General features: G+C 42.1%; 2 protein-coding genes across 5 annotated transcripts; both read right to left on the bottom strand.

Annotated features, from left to right (window-relative positions):
* Positions 1-6,961: 6,961 nt before the first annotated feature.
* LOC110535402 (lipocalin) lies at positions 6,962-8,671 on the bottom strand. Its single transcript, XM_036935073.2, has 6 exons — positions 8,539-8,671; positions 8,160-8,299; positions 7,985-8,064; positions 7,798-7,911; positions 7,339-7,440; positions 6,962-7,212 (listed from the first exon to the last, which is right to left on the bottom strand). The coding sequence occupies exons 1-6, from the start codon at positions 8,626-8,628 to the stop codon at positions 7,193-7,195; spliced, it is 546 nt and encodes a 181-aa protein (XP_036790968.1). The 5' UTR covers positions 8,629-8,671; the 3' UTR covers positions 6,962-7,192.
* Positions 8,672-9,450: 779 nt separating this feature from the next.
* Positions 9,451-15,531, bottom strand: c8g (complement C8 gamma chain). Of its 4 annotated transcripts, XM_090189010.1 has the most exons (8): positions 15,429-15,531; positions 15,098-15,212; positions 14,788-14,933; positions 12,853-12,923; positions 11,877-11,984; positions 11,513-11,617; positions 11,373-11,408; positions 9,451-9,538 (listed from the first exon to the last, which is right to left on the bottom strand). In XM_090189010.1, the coding sequence occupies exons 3-8, from the start codon at positions 14,931-14,933 to the stop codon at positions 9,519-9,521; spliced, it is 486 nt and encodes a 161-aa protein (XP_090045136.1). In that variant the 5' UTR covers positions 15,098-15,212; positions 15,429-15,531; the 3' UTR covers positions 9,451-9,518.
* Between the last annotated feature and the right edge of the window lie 496 nt (positions 15,532-16,027).

Here is a 16,027-nt window from a genome sequence, read left to right on the forward strand (position 1 = left end):
CTGCTTGCTCTGGACTCCAGGGAAGAGACATGATATATCCCTAGATGGTATTGGCAGCTATCATGAATGACTTGCAGCTCGAAATGCAGGTGTAAAACGATGTTTATTTCTGTAGCTTATTTTACGTTTTGAAAACGCAACATCGTTTATGGCAGTATGGCAGGCTACATTTGCGCAGCAATTGTGCGCACATGCGCGTGTACTCGTGCATGTGCGTGTGATGGGGTCTCAAGTTTTGTACCACACCTTTTTTTGCAATAGCAAGTCAAAAAGTTTGAAAGCTATTGGGATACATGATATTGGCAACAAATTGACTTGGGTCGTATTTCTTACAAACTTCTATTTTGACTGGAATTGTGTTGGTCATTGTTAATTGTGAATCGCTCTAAAAATGATATACAAAAGTATTTTGTATTTTGAAAATACAAGTTACAGCTCTTGAAAGTATCTTGTTACAAAATACATTAGGGTTAGACATCATGTTAGCAGTGTGGTTAAGGTTGTGGTTAAGGTTAGGTCTTAATTTAAAGTTAGGGTTAGGCATGAGTGTCACGACTTCCGCCGAAGTCGGGTCCTCTCCTTGTTCGGGCGGCGGTCGACGTCGCCAGTCTTCTAGCCATCATCGATCCACTTTTCATTTTCCATGTGTTTTGTCTTATTTTTCCTCACACCTGGTTTCAATTCCCTCAATCATGTGTTTTAAACCCTCTGCCCCCCCCCCCCCCCCCCCATGTCTTTGTGTGGGATTGTTTATTGTAAGTGCTTGTGCACGACGGGTTTTTGTACCCAATTATTCTTGTTATTTTTATGTCGTGGGTTTTCTATTAAACGGCTCCGGCTATTACCAAGTTCTGCTCTCCTTCGTCTGACTTCCCTGCCACCGATTACGCACCCCTTACAATGAGGTTAGCAGTGCGATAAAGGTTAGGGTTAGGTTTAAAATAACATTTTAAGAAGAGAAATTGTAGAAATAGGCGGGGTGTATGTGGCTGTGTAAGTACTGATGATCACAAGCGTGCACCAGGTGAAAGCAGACAAGCCAGAGGTGCGTTCCACAACAACCAGCACCGCATAACAAATAATTATAGGCCCATAATGGCCAAATGATTTGATTGCAGACCAGAGAACGATGACACAACCGAATCTATGACTGACAAGTTGAGATGAGGTGCAGGATAACCTAAGGAATTTATTTGGAATCCTTTGACCTATATTTTTGTTTTATTTTACTTGGTAAAATGGCCACTGCAAGGGTCATCAAGAAGCCTGTTGTTGAAACGTGTGATAGGAGAGCGAGATCAACCTCCATTGTTTCAAAATCAGCAGTGCTCTGTCCAAAAGCAACGATAACTTCTTCAAAGTCTTAAGAATCTGCTCAGGTGTGGCAGAAAGAAGAACGGACGTCGAGACCCAGAACATGCCATTCAGAGGTGAGAGGGATAGCATAACTACTTTTTTTCTTAAGAAGGACCTATGGATACTAGGCAACCCTGGTCCTGGAGAGCTACTGGGTGTGCATGTTTATAGGCTGCTCCAGCCCTACTCCGACACACTAGATTCCCTTTGATTAGCTGCCTCTACAGCAGGGTTGGAATTAAAGCCTGCACACCCAGGCACTCTCCATGAGGGTTGGCCACCCATGTCCTATTATATAACTCCGATACCTCAGTACTCCAGCCCTATATGAATAGATATTTGCAGGTGTAGGGCTACAGCTGGTGCCTGGGAATAGCTCAGTCTTCAGCTCCAAGCCATCTGAAGCCCGTTGTATAATCCTAGCTACCAACCGCAGGCACTCAGGTGTTATGTCAAACTGTTCCCTCACCAGATCCTGTTACCCCTTTATAGTTGGATATGTGAAAAATTCCAATTCATACATGCTTATTAATACACACTTGTGTGAAATAGGACAAATAGAAGCACCCACCAAATTATTTATTATTAGTAGTAGTAGTAGTACATGTTACAAATTGTCCTTTAGACAATTGTCTTTGGAATTTCAGAGTAGTGTAGCCAAAAGCCTATAAAACTTGATGATTTACTGGCATGTAGCCAAGGCAGCCTATAGTGGACGCTAAATCTGCACTATCATCTCAGATTGATGTGCATTCCCTATAATACACTCATGTCCCCTGTTGACCAGCTCGTACATAAAGCATAATCCATTCAGGCTGCAAAGGCATCATTTTCCTCCTTAACTAACTTTTTGGGGCGAGCCGGCAGATTTAATTATTGAAAAAAATTAAACAAACATTTTCACCACTATTTTCTGATTTTTTTTTTTATACAAATGTGGATGTTGCACACAGTGTTCAGCCAAGGGTATGCAATTTCCTAAATTATCTGAAAATCCCAAAATGGTGTTGGAAAATTGTGATTAATACTACGCATATTTCCATTTGTTTTCACCAGTGTCTAGCCATTAACGCTCAACCTGGTCTCAGAGCATTTGGTATTATTCTGTACGTAAAGCAGCGACACTTCATTTAGTGTGATATGTTGTTACGTTTTGTATGTATTAATTTGTGGATGTCCATCCTCCATTTCCTATGAAAAATGTACTGTTGGCCACCTAGCTAATGTTAGCCACAACAAATTGCTATTCTTATGATATGTTAGGAATTTGCTAAATGTACAATATGTTCCGAATTTGTGTGGCCAAAATCAACTACTTCTGTTGGAAGTATTTGAAAGTATTTATTTTTCGGTATCCAATTGGTAGTTAGTCTTGTCTCATTGCTGCAACTCCCGTACTGACTCGGGAGAGGCGAACGTTGAGAGCTGTGCGTCCTCCAAAACACAATCCAGCCAAGCCGCACTGCTTCTTGACACAATGCCCACTTCACCCAGAAGCCAGCTGCACCAATGTGTCAGAGGAAACAACGTACACCTGGCGACTGTGTCAGCGTGCACTGCTCCCGGCCCACCACAGGAGTCGCTAGAGCGCGATGGGACAAGAACATCCCTGTCGGCCAAACCCTCCCCTAACCCGGACGATGCTGGGCCAATTGCCGTGGGTCTCCTGGTCAAGGCCGGCTGCAACAGAGCCTGGACTCGAACCAGGATCTCTAGTGGCACAGCTATCACTGCGATGCAGTGCCTTAGAGATCCTGGTTCGAGAGATGGCGCACTGAGCCACTCTGGAGGCCTGTATTTTCAAACAACTTCTATAAATAACCTACTATTTGAAAATATTTTCAAATACTTATTTCCAAATACCTTACCTTCAAATACTCCTTAGACATGGGTTCAAATGGATGGGAGTACTTGTATTTGAAAATACTCTGTGGATTTGAGTATTTTCAAAGACATGCCAATACTTTCCAGGTGTATTTCCAAAAACATTCCAATATTCAACTACTTTATTTCCCCAAAATATATATCTAAATACTTACATTAATTAAGTATGTGAAAGTAATTGAATTAGTATTTGAACCCAGATCTGTAGGAGTAGTATGCTTCACCGCAACATGCTTCATCGCAACCATCATGCTCTTCCTCGGTGGAGCACTGTCTGAAGACAGTACTGTGTCTGTCTGTCTGTCAGTAGATGTATCTGCTGTAGTTCTGTTTATAGCCACAAGGGTGCACCATGGTACAACTAAATGTTATAGCTTACATGAGCCTGAGGTGGATTTCATAAAATAGTGTGTGTGTGTGTGTGTGTGTTTAGTATGTGTCTGAGTCTGGAGGAGGTGAGGCTTAAGCAAAAGCAGGAGCTACAGACCAGGAGGAGCCTGAGACCAGGAGGAGCCTGAGACGGGTGAGAGAGACACACACACACACCATCATACCTGCTGTAGTGGGAGATGTGTTTGAATTGGATATAGACAGAGACATACTTGGTCATTTTTTAAATGTAATTATTATTTTTTATTTTTTTCACACTATTTAACCAGGTAGGCCAGTTGAGAACATGTTCTCATTTACAACTGCGACCTGGCCAAGATAAAGGAAAAGCAGTGTGACAAAAACAACAACACAGAGTTACACATAAACAAACGTACAGTCAATAACACAAAATAAAATAAAAATAGAAAAATCAATGTACAGTGTGTGCAAATGTAGAAGAGTAGGGAGGAAGGCAATAAAATAGGTCCTAGAGGTGAAATTAATTACAATTTAGCATTAATACTGGAGTGATAGATGTGCAGATGATGATGTGCAAGTAGAGATACTGGGGTGCAAAAGAGCAAGAGGGTAAGTAATAATATTGGGATGAGGTGTGTGTGCTATTTACAGATTGGCTGTGTACAGGTACAGTGATCGGTAAGCTGCTCAGACAGCTGATGCTCAAAGTTAGAGAGGGAGATCTAAGACTCCAGCTTCAGTGATTTTTGCAATTTGTTCCAGTCATTGGCAGCAAAGAACTGGAAGGAAAGGCGGCCAAAGGAAGTGTTGGCTTTGGGGGTGACCAGTGCAATATACCTGCTGGAGCGGTGCTACGGGTGGGTGTTGCTATGGTGACCAGTGAGCTGAGATAAGGCGGGGCTTCACCTAGCAAATACTTATAGATGACCTGGAGCCAGTGGGCTTGGGGGCCAGCCAACGAGAGCATACAGGTCGCAGTGATGGGTAGTTCATATATCGTTTGTATATTGTTTCAAATGAAGAAGTATATGTTGGACACAACACCAGTTGTGCTGGGATGGGGACTTAAACAATAAGTGGATAGGATTGACAATTAATTAAGTCATATTTTGCTATGGAAGTGATCAACCCATACTATGGTCAAAAGTGACTACCTTTTACCTTAATTGTCCAGTTATCCCAAAAGTTAAAGAAACAATTTTTTTTTTGTTTAATTATTATTTTTTACTCCTTTTTCTCCCCAATTTCGTGGTATCCAATTGTTTTAGTAGCTACTATCTTGTCTCATTGCTACAACTCCCGTACGGGCTCGGGAGAGACGAAGGTTGAAAGTCATGCGTCCTCCGATACACAACCCAACCAAGCCGCACTGCTTCTTAACATAGCGCGCATCCAACCAGGAAGCCAGCCGCACCAATGTGTCGGAGGAAACACCGTGCACCTGGCAACCTTGGTTAGCGCGCACTGCGCCCGGCATCGCCCCACGGACCTCCCGGTCGCGGCCGGTTACGACAGAGCCTGGGCGCGAACCCAGAGTCTCTGATGGCACAGCTGAAGAATATTTTCTTCCATCTACCCTGTTAATGATTTCTTGCACAAAAGGTTCAATTTTGACAAAACTCCTTGTGTTTTTGCTCATTCAGAATCTATAGAGCATTTATTTATTTTTAATGTCGCCATTCTAGTAAACTATGGGTTGAAATTCAGTATTGGTCGTGCATAAAATCTCCTAAATGACCTATGTTTACCTTTGATGATGTTAAATGGCATTATGCTTATCCTTGTAATTCTGATCATAACTATTTATTAACATTCTCCAAATATTATATCCACAAATGTAAATGGGGTGGGAAAATTCCTTATTTTGTTTATTTTTTTCATTGAACTGTTACAATTTTATAAATCCCTCAAACTTGTGAAACTTAAAAAGTTGGAATTATTAGAAGTCATGTCTGAATGTCTGTTAATGTCTCATTGCCTTGTCCTGAATTTGTCTTATTCTTTTTTTGAGGGTGGGAGTTCAGGAGGGGTTCACCTGCTGTTTTGTACATTTATTTTGTCATTGTATACACAGGAATGTCCCTGTATTGATGTGTAATATTGGTATTATTGTTGCAATAAAAAATACATTATTTCATATTTTTCTTTAACACATTTTTATTTACTCTGGTAGTTTTATTTAGAGGCCAGAAACAGAGATCTGCCAATTTTTCTTAACTTCTTAAAGCATTGTTGGTTAAGGGCTTGTAAGTAAGCATTTCACTGTAAGGTGAAACACCTGTTGTGTTCTGCGCATGTGACAACTAAAATGTGATTTGATTGGTACTTAGGACAGTAGGAGTCCGTTCCTTCTCTTGCTGAAACAAAATGCATACATGCTGCGTACAGACCTGGTACTGACAAAACCCGCTATAATCCAGCCCCTTTTCATCAGAATTGTTCCAACTAAAACAATAAAGCTGCATCATAAATATTTTTTCCAGGGCAAGTCTTTATATCTAGCTAAGAAGTGTTGTGCTTGAAGAAGGATTTTTTTGGATAGGTTGGATAATGTGCACTAGCTCATTAGTTAGCTTGCTAACTGAGCCAGGCCGTCACACACACTTATGAATCGAGTGGGGTGGTAAATGCAACACAATGCACAACACTTAAGATGAAGACCATTTAATTCACTCTCCATTATTCTATACTGCCAGCGCGCTTGCTAGTTAATGTTAGCATCGCCATTTGCCAGCAGGACAAATTACTCTCTGCAGCTTACATGCAGCTGCTTCATTCAAAAACGAGTCGATTGTGATTAAATTATCATGTTGCTAGCTAGTTAACTAACACTAGCAACAACATTAGTGCATCTTGCTAGCTATCTACAGCAGGCACAAGACAAACAAGCTACTACCACATGGTCTGGAATATTTTGACTATTGGATTGGTGGTGGATATTTGCTATGTGAACAGAGTTAATTGCCAACACTGGGAAGAGGTGCTAAGTACCTTTCACCAGTCAGTATCCTTGGTGTGTCTGATCTCTTATTATTAGTTTGAATTACAAAATTGAAGAGTACAACAGAAAGCTCAGCCATACAATCAACTTTTAGTTCTAGCCTCTGCTTTACCGAATGTCACACGGAGCTGTACAGCTGCTGTTATTCTGAGATCCTGAATGGCTACAGAACAGCTATTGTTGAACTTTTAAAATACATTTTCTTTATCTTCATCATTCTAACCTTGTATATTTATGAAGTCCCATTTGTGATTAAAAACCTGGGACTCTCTGGAATGGCTTCTGAAATGTACTTTCACATGAATGTAGTGCAGGTAGGTTTATGTAACTGTAACCTACGTATTGTTTACATTAACTTTTAGACTTGAGTTGTTACACATTCTTTATTTCAGCACAAGAAAATCAAAACAACATATCAGCAGTAAAAAAATGTAGAAAAGGGATGAAGAGTGGTGCATCGGGGGGGGGGGGGGGGGGGGGGTTCTTGTTTGTCTTCTCCCAGGAGAAGAGTTTGGATGTGAAATGGAGAGACAGGAGAGGTGGAACCGTGGAGGAGGATTCGACGAGGGATGGGATGGGGGGGGGCAGTGAAGAAACACTTCATGCCTCGGTACATTCACCTTCAATACAGAGGGAGAAAAGAGTGAGCAGATTATTTTCTACTGAAGCACACGCGATTGTTGTAATATTGTACATACAGTAAGTATATGTGTGTGATCTTGCATGTATGCTGTGTAATGTCACACCATTCTTGGGCAGGATAGCAATGTTGTCGGAGATGATTCCTGTATCCAGAGAGAACTGCATGAACTTCTGCTGCAGTGCTGTGCTCACCTCTGGAGTGCGACCTGCAACCACAACAACACCAAGTTAACACAAGGTTAAGACAACACCACACATTTAACACAACCAGGTTAACACAACACCACCAGCTTAAGACAACACCACCAGGTTAACACCATCAATCAATCATATTTATAAAGCCCTTTTCACATGAGCCAATGTCACAAAGTGCTATACAGAAACCTAGCATAAAACCCCAAACGGCAAGCAATGGAGCTGTAGAAGCACAACACCAAGTTAACACGACCAGTCTAAAAACGCAGACCAAAGAACTGATTAATTACACACACACACACACACACAACACATGAACATCTTTAAAAGCGTCAATTCATTTCAGAAATGCAGTCAGACAGACTTACTGTAGAGCTTGTTGAGCACCTCAGGTACTCCGTCTTTGGTCTTGATGGTGTGGATCAGAGCAAAGTCATCATACTGGACAGCCACCACACGCATGTCATTTTCATTGTTCCAACCTGAAAGGGAGAAGGGGAGAGAAGTTAGGGAGGGGGACTTATGTCAACTGTGTGCGTGCGTGCACATACTCACGCTGGCTGGTGAAGGTGAAGCGGCCTGGGATGTCAGTCTTCTTGGCTAGATGTGTCATCCTCCAGCAAGTACCATCAGCGCTGAGAGAGAAAGACCAGAGTCAGTGTGAGTTCTATAGACAAACACACGCCCACGCACACACACATACACACAATGTTCTCTCACACACACTGACTTCAGGTTGGTGTAGGTGAGGTCTAGGTCTCCTCCGGCGGTGGGCAGCATCACGGAAGTGCCCATCTTCATGTCAGCCTTATGGCTCACAAACCAATGGGCGTTGGTGGCAAAGCCCACAATCCACCACCTACCAGCCATCTGGGGAGCGTGAGAACGATATAGTTAGAAACAGAATAAGAACGACATATCCTTCATTCTCACAATTCAAATTAATTCCATAGTCATTGCAGATTACACTGTGTACTATGCTCTTCTCTGACCCCATTAAACCTCAGAATCTCTTGTACACCTTTTCTCTCAGCTTTTTGCCTGCACTTTCTCAATCTCATTTGTTCTCTCAGTATGTTTCTTTCTGTTGCCCTCTTTCTCTCTCTTACCTTCTCCAGGTTGAAGTCTTTCTGGGGCACGACGTCGATGCAGGCGACCAGCGCAGCGCACAGCAGAACTCCCATCATCCTCAGCATCATGGTTACAGATTGGTGTGTGCGACTGCTCAACTCTCCAGGGTGTGTGTGAGGAGAGAGTGAATGTCCTTATATCCTCCAGCTTGTACCACCCCACCCCTCCTCTACTCCTCCCCTTTCCTAACCCCTTGGTTCCAGTAGTTAGTCCCACCCCTCTCCATCCCACAAAGATATGTAAATGTCACTCTTACACAACTGCACATGGAGGAGGAGGGGGGGGACTATTTATTCAGACAACTCATATTCCTGATCACTAGCACCTCCACCATGAAATGCATTAGTAAGCATGAAGACACATGAGTATGTACACACATGCACAAATATGCATGCACTGACACATACACACAGTGTCCTCAGAGTGAGCCGGTAAAGCAGTCCTCATTACCACCGAGGGATGCATGCTTGCAAGATGTGAGTTGTAAAACTAGTAAGAAAATGTAACCGTTTGCAGGACAGAACATGGGTTCACAGAGGTCTAAAGTCATGTTGGGGTTTGGGGTGAATTCCTCCTAAAGTATACATACAGCTGAGGTCTGAAAGATACATAACTTTGAGGGATACATAATGGCCCTGAACTCTCTTTGTTCTGAAGGAGGCAGGCAGAGTCTTGTAGGCAGGGAGTTGGTTACATAATACACACACGTGTACACAGCCTCTCTCTGGGATGTTTAGGATGGGGGCTAGGGATTTGTAGACCCCCGTTTTGTAACTAAACCCCCTGGCCCTCCAGGCTGCATCTGGGACTCATTAGCATGCGAGAGAACTCCCTAAGTAAGCCTATCCAGAGAGGAGATTCAGTAGTGAGTACAAAAACACGCACACATACGCAATTCAATCATTTTAATATGCCATGTATTGATGAGCAGTCAGAATACAGGGTCTTGGAATCTTCCTCAACATGTTGGCACGCAGTCTGGGAAGGAGAGATGAAACAAGCTCAGAAATAAACTCAAACTATACGAAGTGAATTAAGTTAGAGAAAAATAAACATGCCCATTTTATTTTTACAAATCGGTTTCTATACTATAGATTTGCAGTCGCGTTTTCAAAACAGTTAGGTAAATGTGTTAACGCAATTTATCTAACTGACCGTTGTGCAAGTACATTTCCACATGCCCTGCAAAGGAGTAAACGTGATGTTTTTTTTCAAAGTTAAAGGGGGTTGGATGCCATTCCACCAATCTGCATCTGTCCGAATCCCAAATCACCCCCCTTCCCTTTGCCTCTCTCCATTTGCTCCGAGTCTACCAAAGATGAGGGAGTGAAAATCATAGATTGTGTATGGGCTAATTAGGCTTCAGCCTTCAGAGCAAAGTGCTGTCCCGACATAGCCTGTTTGGAGTTTGACGATTTAAAGGCCCAGTGCAGTCAAAAACGTGATTTCCTGTGTTATATATACAGTACCAGTCAAATTTTTGGACACACCTACTCATTGTAGAATAATAGTGAAGACATCAAAACTATGAAATAACACATGTGGAATCATGTAGTAACAAAACAAGTGTTACACATAAAATATATTTTAATTTGTTTACTATGTTTTTGGTTACTACATGATTCCATAGTTTTGATGTCTTCACTATTATTATACAATGTAGAAAATAGCAATAAAGACAAACCCTTGAATGGGTAGGTGTGTCCAAACTTTTGACTGGTACTCTATATTTCCACACTGTTGTAATAATACTGTGAAATTGTGATAATGCCCTTTTTTTTACAAGAGCAGTTTGAAAAGCCTGAAATTTCTGCCAGTTTTGGTGGAATAGAGTTTTGGCCTTCATGGTGACATCACCATTATTTAATAGACCAAGAAAGAAAGTTCCGAACCTCTCTGCCAATAACAGTTAGTTTTCAGTTCTCCCCTGCCCACTCAGACCACTCCCAGACAGTCCTAGCAAAAGTCTTGCTTGAGAAATTGCACTTAGCTAAGAATATATTTTAGTTTATTTTTGTACCATTTTAATTGAAAACAATCACAGTAAGGTACTTAATTTTTACCAGTAAATAATTTGATATTGAGATAAAAACGGCTGTATTGGACCTTTAATACAAAATAATGGCGCTTCATGCCTAATTATATGCCACGTGTATTTGTTTATGTCTGGTTTCATGAATTGACGCATGTAGTAACGTGCAATAATTCCTAAATAAAATATTTTACTTTACTGGGGTTTATATCTTGTAAAAGGGCTGGGGAGGATTTGTTCATTTAATTTCATGCTTGTTTTATAATTTAAACATCATTACATCATTCAAGTCACAAGTATGTTCCGAAGTTAATTCGTTTATTGATTACTTTGCCACTCTCTGGAAGTCACCCTCTGAGTTTTATCACCAACACATGCCAACCGAGGGCCCCGAGCTTGTTGGTAAGCGTGAATGGGGTGGTTTAGGATTCTTGTTTTATTTACATTTTTTATTTAACTGAGCAAGTCAGTTAAGAATAAATTATTATTTACAATGACGGCCTACCCGGCCACACTGGGGAAATTGTGTGCAGCCCTATGGGAGTCCCAATCACGGCCGGTTGTGATGCAGCCTGGAATCGAATCAGGGTCTGTAGCACTGAGATGGAGTGCCTTAGTAACCTCAGCCAGCTGGTTCTTGTCCTTCTACAACAGATGATTCTGAAGCGTCTACATTTATATTGATGTACTCTATATTTGGACAATTCCTTTATTTTGACATTGTAGGTCCACGATGCCCTACATAAATGGTTTAACAAATGTTTGAAATGGTATACTCACTGATCACATGGTCCTTGTCCACAGACTCGCAGTGACCTGTACAGATTGGAAACAATTTAATTTTAAGTATGTATGCAGGCTGTGGTAGAGATGTAGTTATGGCAGGCTGTGTGTGTGAGTTATGATAGAGAAGTTCCTACTGTAGTTGGGGAAGGCAAACACATAGGCCAATCCCAGGCCCTTTTTCTCAGCCAGGTCCTCAAACTTATCCAAGATGGCTTCTGAAAGGGTATCCTTGGATCTGCCTGTAGAGAAAACACAACAGCCTCCTTGAAACATTCTCAGTGACTTCAACATTAATGTTTCTGAAATGGTTTACTGAATGTGGTTTGGTGAACCATATCTCCCAGAAGTAATGCCTAGGCTTTAGCTCTGCTGGCTAACAGAGTCTTGTCGTGCTCAGAAGACCTGGCTTCAAACCGATATATTGTCCCATAGTGTTGGCGTGCATGTTGTTAGTACAGGGTATCAATCAGGTTGGCAGCATGCAAGCCGCAGACTGACCGTAGAGCTTCATGGTGAGCTGTCCCTGTTTCTGGTAGTAAAACACAGCGTAGGAGCTATAGTCTGACTCTCCAATCACTATATCAGTGTTCAGCAACGGTCTACTACCTACATGGAAAACAATAATAGTTAACAATAATAATACAGTAATATCAATAACTTTGACACAAGATCAAATTTGCACCTCATTCTCAACTAATGTCATTTGAATATGAACGTGAATTCTCCTCTGGTGTTCCTTTGAAACACACATAGTAAATATATCACAGTGATTGTGTGATTTTGATAAGAGAATTTCCAATCCCAATGATAATAACAATCCATCAATAACTCTGACCAATTCCCGAGGTTTGTAAGACCATGGGTATAATAATAATTAGTCAAAGACTCAGCTTATACAAAAGGTTAGCACAGTTTATTCAGAGTACGTTCCAAAGTCAAGAATACAAAACAATTCCTTTTATACTGACTTCTCACGCCCACACATTCACACATTCACACAGCCATACACACACACACACACACGTCCTGCTACCCAGCCGCCAGAGCTTTGTGACCTTGTTCTTGACATGTACTCCCTGTTCTCTCCCAAGCTCAGACAGTCTGTGTTTAAAATACCATAAAGACATATTGTTCTACCCTAATTCTGAACTAGAACTACACATTTATTGATTATGATTTTATACATTCTAATCAATTCCATACAATTATATGTTTCAGGGCGGAATATTCTAATCATTCAATTAGCAGACAATTCTCACCTATCAGATTTGCATACTTTGAATGAAAAGCCAATCAGTTTAGAGCAGTGGAATGTTGGGGACACGGGGTTCCAGCTGCAATTTTAAAGAGACAAAGCAGTGCTCTCAGAGATACAGTTGGAGGAGACTGCCGGGTGGAGGAGGAGAAGGCAGAGTGAAGAAGGGTGTCTATAGCAGTTAACAAGGCATGTCTCTGTGTGTGACAGGACTCTTACCATTGAGTACAAGGCGTCCTGGGGTGGGGGTGATGGTGTACGCCTGCAGGATCTCCCAACACTGGTGGTTACTGGGGAGGGGGGGGACAAAAAAAATAAAAGTTAGACAGATCAGCGGAGTTATCTACTCAGGTAGCTTTAACATTGCATAAGACTGTTTGTGTGTGTATGTGTGTGTGTGTGTGTGTGTGTGTGAGTGTGTGTGTGGGGGGAGATTTGCAACTTGCACAACCAACTATTTCCTCTGGTTCAGCCAGATTCATTATATAACAAGTCAAAACAGGCATAACATTTTCAGTTCCCCAGTATAGGAACAATGTCTATAGAGCCAAGACTGTCTTTTTCAGGTAAAAAGTGTTGTGGAGTGGTGTAGTTTACTGTGTTTACTGACACTTTGAGTAAGTTTGACTTGACATAAGAGACAGAGAGAAAAGGAGAGAGAAAGCTGAGAGAGAATGTGAAGAGATAAGACGTAGATAGCGAGAGAGAGTGCTCTCTGGTGGTAGACTTGGGTACTCTCCGAAAGAAAGGACTTGAAGTGCAAAAGGAAGGAAGAGCGTGAAAGAGGGTGCAAAGAGAGAGAGAGCGAGAGAGAAACAAAGAAAGAAAGAGATATGGAAAAAGAGAGAAATGGAAAGAGAGTGAGAGAGCGAGCAACAGAAGCAGAATTCTGCAAAAATATACTTTGTGTACAAGCAGAGCAGAATTAGGACTATACCCGCTAGATATCCAAATCCAGAAAATAGTTGTTAAATTCTACAACCACCTAAAAGGAAGCGATGCATACACACTAGGGCTCTGTTCACAAATACAAACAGACCCCACAGAGCCCCAGGACAGCAACACAATTAGACCACACCAAATAATGAGAAAGCAAAAAGCTAACAATGACACTGGAAAGAATCAACCAAAAAAACTGAGCAACGTGGAATGGTATCTGGCCCTTAACAGAGAGTACATAGTGGCAGAATATCTGACCACCGTGACACCCAAAACAAAGAAGATCCTTGACTATGTACAGACTCAGTGAGCATAGCCTTGTTATTGAGAGAGGTAGCCATAGGCAGACCTGGCTCTCAACAGGAGACAGGCTATGTGACCACTGTCCACAAAATGAGTTGCAAACTGAGCCGCTATTCCTAACCTCCTGACAAATGTTTGACCACATTAGAGAAACACATTTTCCACAGATCACACAGACCCACAAAGAATTTGAAAACAAATCAAATATTGATAAACTCCCATAGCTGTTAGGCAAAATATTGCACTGTGCAATCACTGTAGCATCATTTGTGGCCCATTGCCATGAGAAAAGGGCAACCAGTGGAGAACAAACACCATTATAAATACCACCTATATTTATCTGTCTATTTATCTTCCCCCGCTATTCATACTACAACTACTTTCAAATTGCTAAAACACTTTACAAAGCTGATAATATAGCACTTGAAATAACACTGAGTGTAACTCACAGGCGTGTGGTAGTGCTAACAGAGAGAGAGGAGTGTAACTCACAGGCGTGTGGTAGTGCTAACAGAGAGAGAGGAGTGTAACTCACAGACGTGTGGTAGTGCTAACAGAGAGAGAGGAGTGTAACTCACAGACGTGTGGTAGTGCTAACAGAGAAAGAAGAGTGCAACTCACAGACGTGTGGTAGTGCTAACAGAGAAAGGAGTGTAACTCACAGGCGTGTATAGTGCTAACAGAGAAAGGAGTGTAACTCAGACGTGTGGTAGTGCTAACAGAGAGAAAGGAGTGTAACTCACAGGCGTGTGGTAGTGCTAACAGAAAGAGAGGAGTGTAACTCACAAACGTGTGTAGTGCTAACAGAGAGAGAGGAGTGCAACTCACAGATGTGTGGTAGTGCTAACAGAGAGAAAGGAGTGTAACTCACAGGCGTGTGGTAGTGCTAACAGAGAAAGGAGTGTAACTCACAGGCGTGTGGTAGTGCTAACAGAGAGAGTGGGGTTTTGGGAGGAGGGGGGCGTCAGGGTCATCACAGTAGCCTCCACCTTCAGACCGTTCTTCATCAGGAAGTTACACTTAGACGCTGCGTTGACCAGGTACCACGGCCCTCCCATCTACAACACACACACACACGATACAGCAGGGTTTCAACATTGACAACGTCAAGGCACGTCCGCCACTGGCTGAGTTTGTGCTGTATTTGTGAGATCATGTTTGCACACACATACACACACACACACACAAACACACTCACACACAAACACACTCTTGTACCTACCTACCTGTTGTATGTCAATGTTCTGAGCTGGGGGGGTGTCGTCAATGGGGTTCACCTTGGGCTTCTTGGGAGGTCTCCTCTGGGGTCGTGGTCGGCTCTTTGCTCCCCCAATCGCCTCCGCCGACCCCCATAGACACACACACACCACCATTAGCATGGTAACACACTGCCACACCCCAGTCATTCTAGCACTGTCCCCAAAACACTCCCAACACCGCTCTCTGCTTCTTCCTTCTGCTGTGTCTGTCCCACAAAGTTCTTATCACAATGCTAGTGTAATCTGATTGATTTTGCCTGGATCCCTGCTAAATGATTATGTCTAGTGTAATACCAGAACTGATGTCCATCGACAAGGGAAAAAATGACCCACTCCACAATTTATCTTTCCCTCTGTCTTGTGTCCGACCGTCACTTTCTCTGTGCTGCCTCTTTCTGGACAAATGTTGACACACACGCACACACACAGAGGGGGTGATGACCTCTTGCTGTGTTTATCATTAACAGCCCTTTACTGGCAGTGGGCTGGACATACCAGTCAGTGCAGTGTGTGCTTCTGACAGAGAGGCGGCGATGTTGATATCATTGTAACTGCATTGCATTCAGGTATTAAGACCCCTCTGACTTATTCTAAAATGGATGACAAAAACATATCCTCATCAATCTACACACAATACCCCATAATGACGAAGCAAAAACAAGTTTGTAGAAATTTGTGCAAATATATATATTTATATATATATATAAAAAAACAACTGATATATCACATTTACATAAGTATTCAGACCCTTTACTCAGTACTTTGTTGAAGTACCTTTGGCTCTCGAGTCTTCTTGGGCATGATGTTACAAGCTTGGCACACCTGTATTCGGGGCGTTTCTCCCATTCTTCTCTGCAGATCCTCTCAAGCTCTGTCAGGTTGGATTGGGAGTG

Source organism: Oncorhynchus mykiss, chromosome 11 (assembly GCF_057628025.1).
Source record: "Oncorhynchus mykiss isolate SJ-2025 chromosome 11, ASM5762802v1, whole genome shotgun sequence".
In the NCBI taxonomy this organism is placed as follows: domain Eukaryota; kingdom Metazoa; phylum Chordata; class Actinopteri; order Salmoniformes; family Salmonidae; genus Oncorhynchus; species Oncorhynchus mykiss.

Excerpts from the sequence above, each read along its gene's own strand:
- c8g (XM_090189009.1), bottom strand. The coding sequence starts at position 15,281 with ATGACTGGGGTGTGGCAGTGTGTTACCATGCTAATGGTGGTGTGTGTG. Across the intron at positions 11,618-12,852 it reads AGGACGCCTTGTACTCAATG|GCAGATCCAAGGATACCCTT; the intron begins GTAAGAGTCCTG and ends TTTTCTCTACAG. Across the intron at positions 9,539-11,372 it reads GGACAAGGACCATGTGATCA|ACTGCGTGCCAACATGTTGA; the intron begins GTGAGTATACCA and ends TCTCCTTCCCAG.
- LOC110535402 (XM_036935073.2), bottom strand. The coding sequence starts at position 8,628 with ATGATGCTGAGGATGATGGGAGTTCTGCTGTGCGCTGCGCTGGTCGCC. Across the intron at positions 8,300-8,538 it reads AAGACTTCAACCTGGAGAAG|ATGGCTGGTAGGTGGTGGAT; the intron begins GTAAGAGAGAGA and ends CACGCTCCCCAG. Across the intron at positions 8,065-8,159 it reads CTCACCTACACCAACCTGAA|CGCTGATGGTACTTGCTGGA; the intron begins GTCAGTGTGTGT and ends TTTCTCTCTCAG.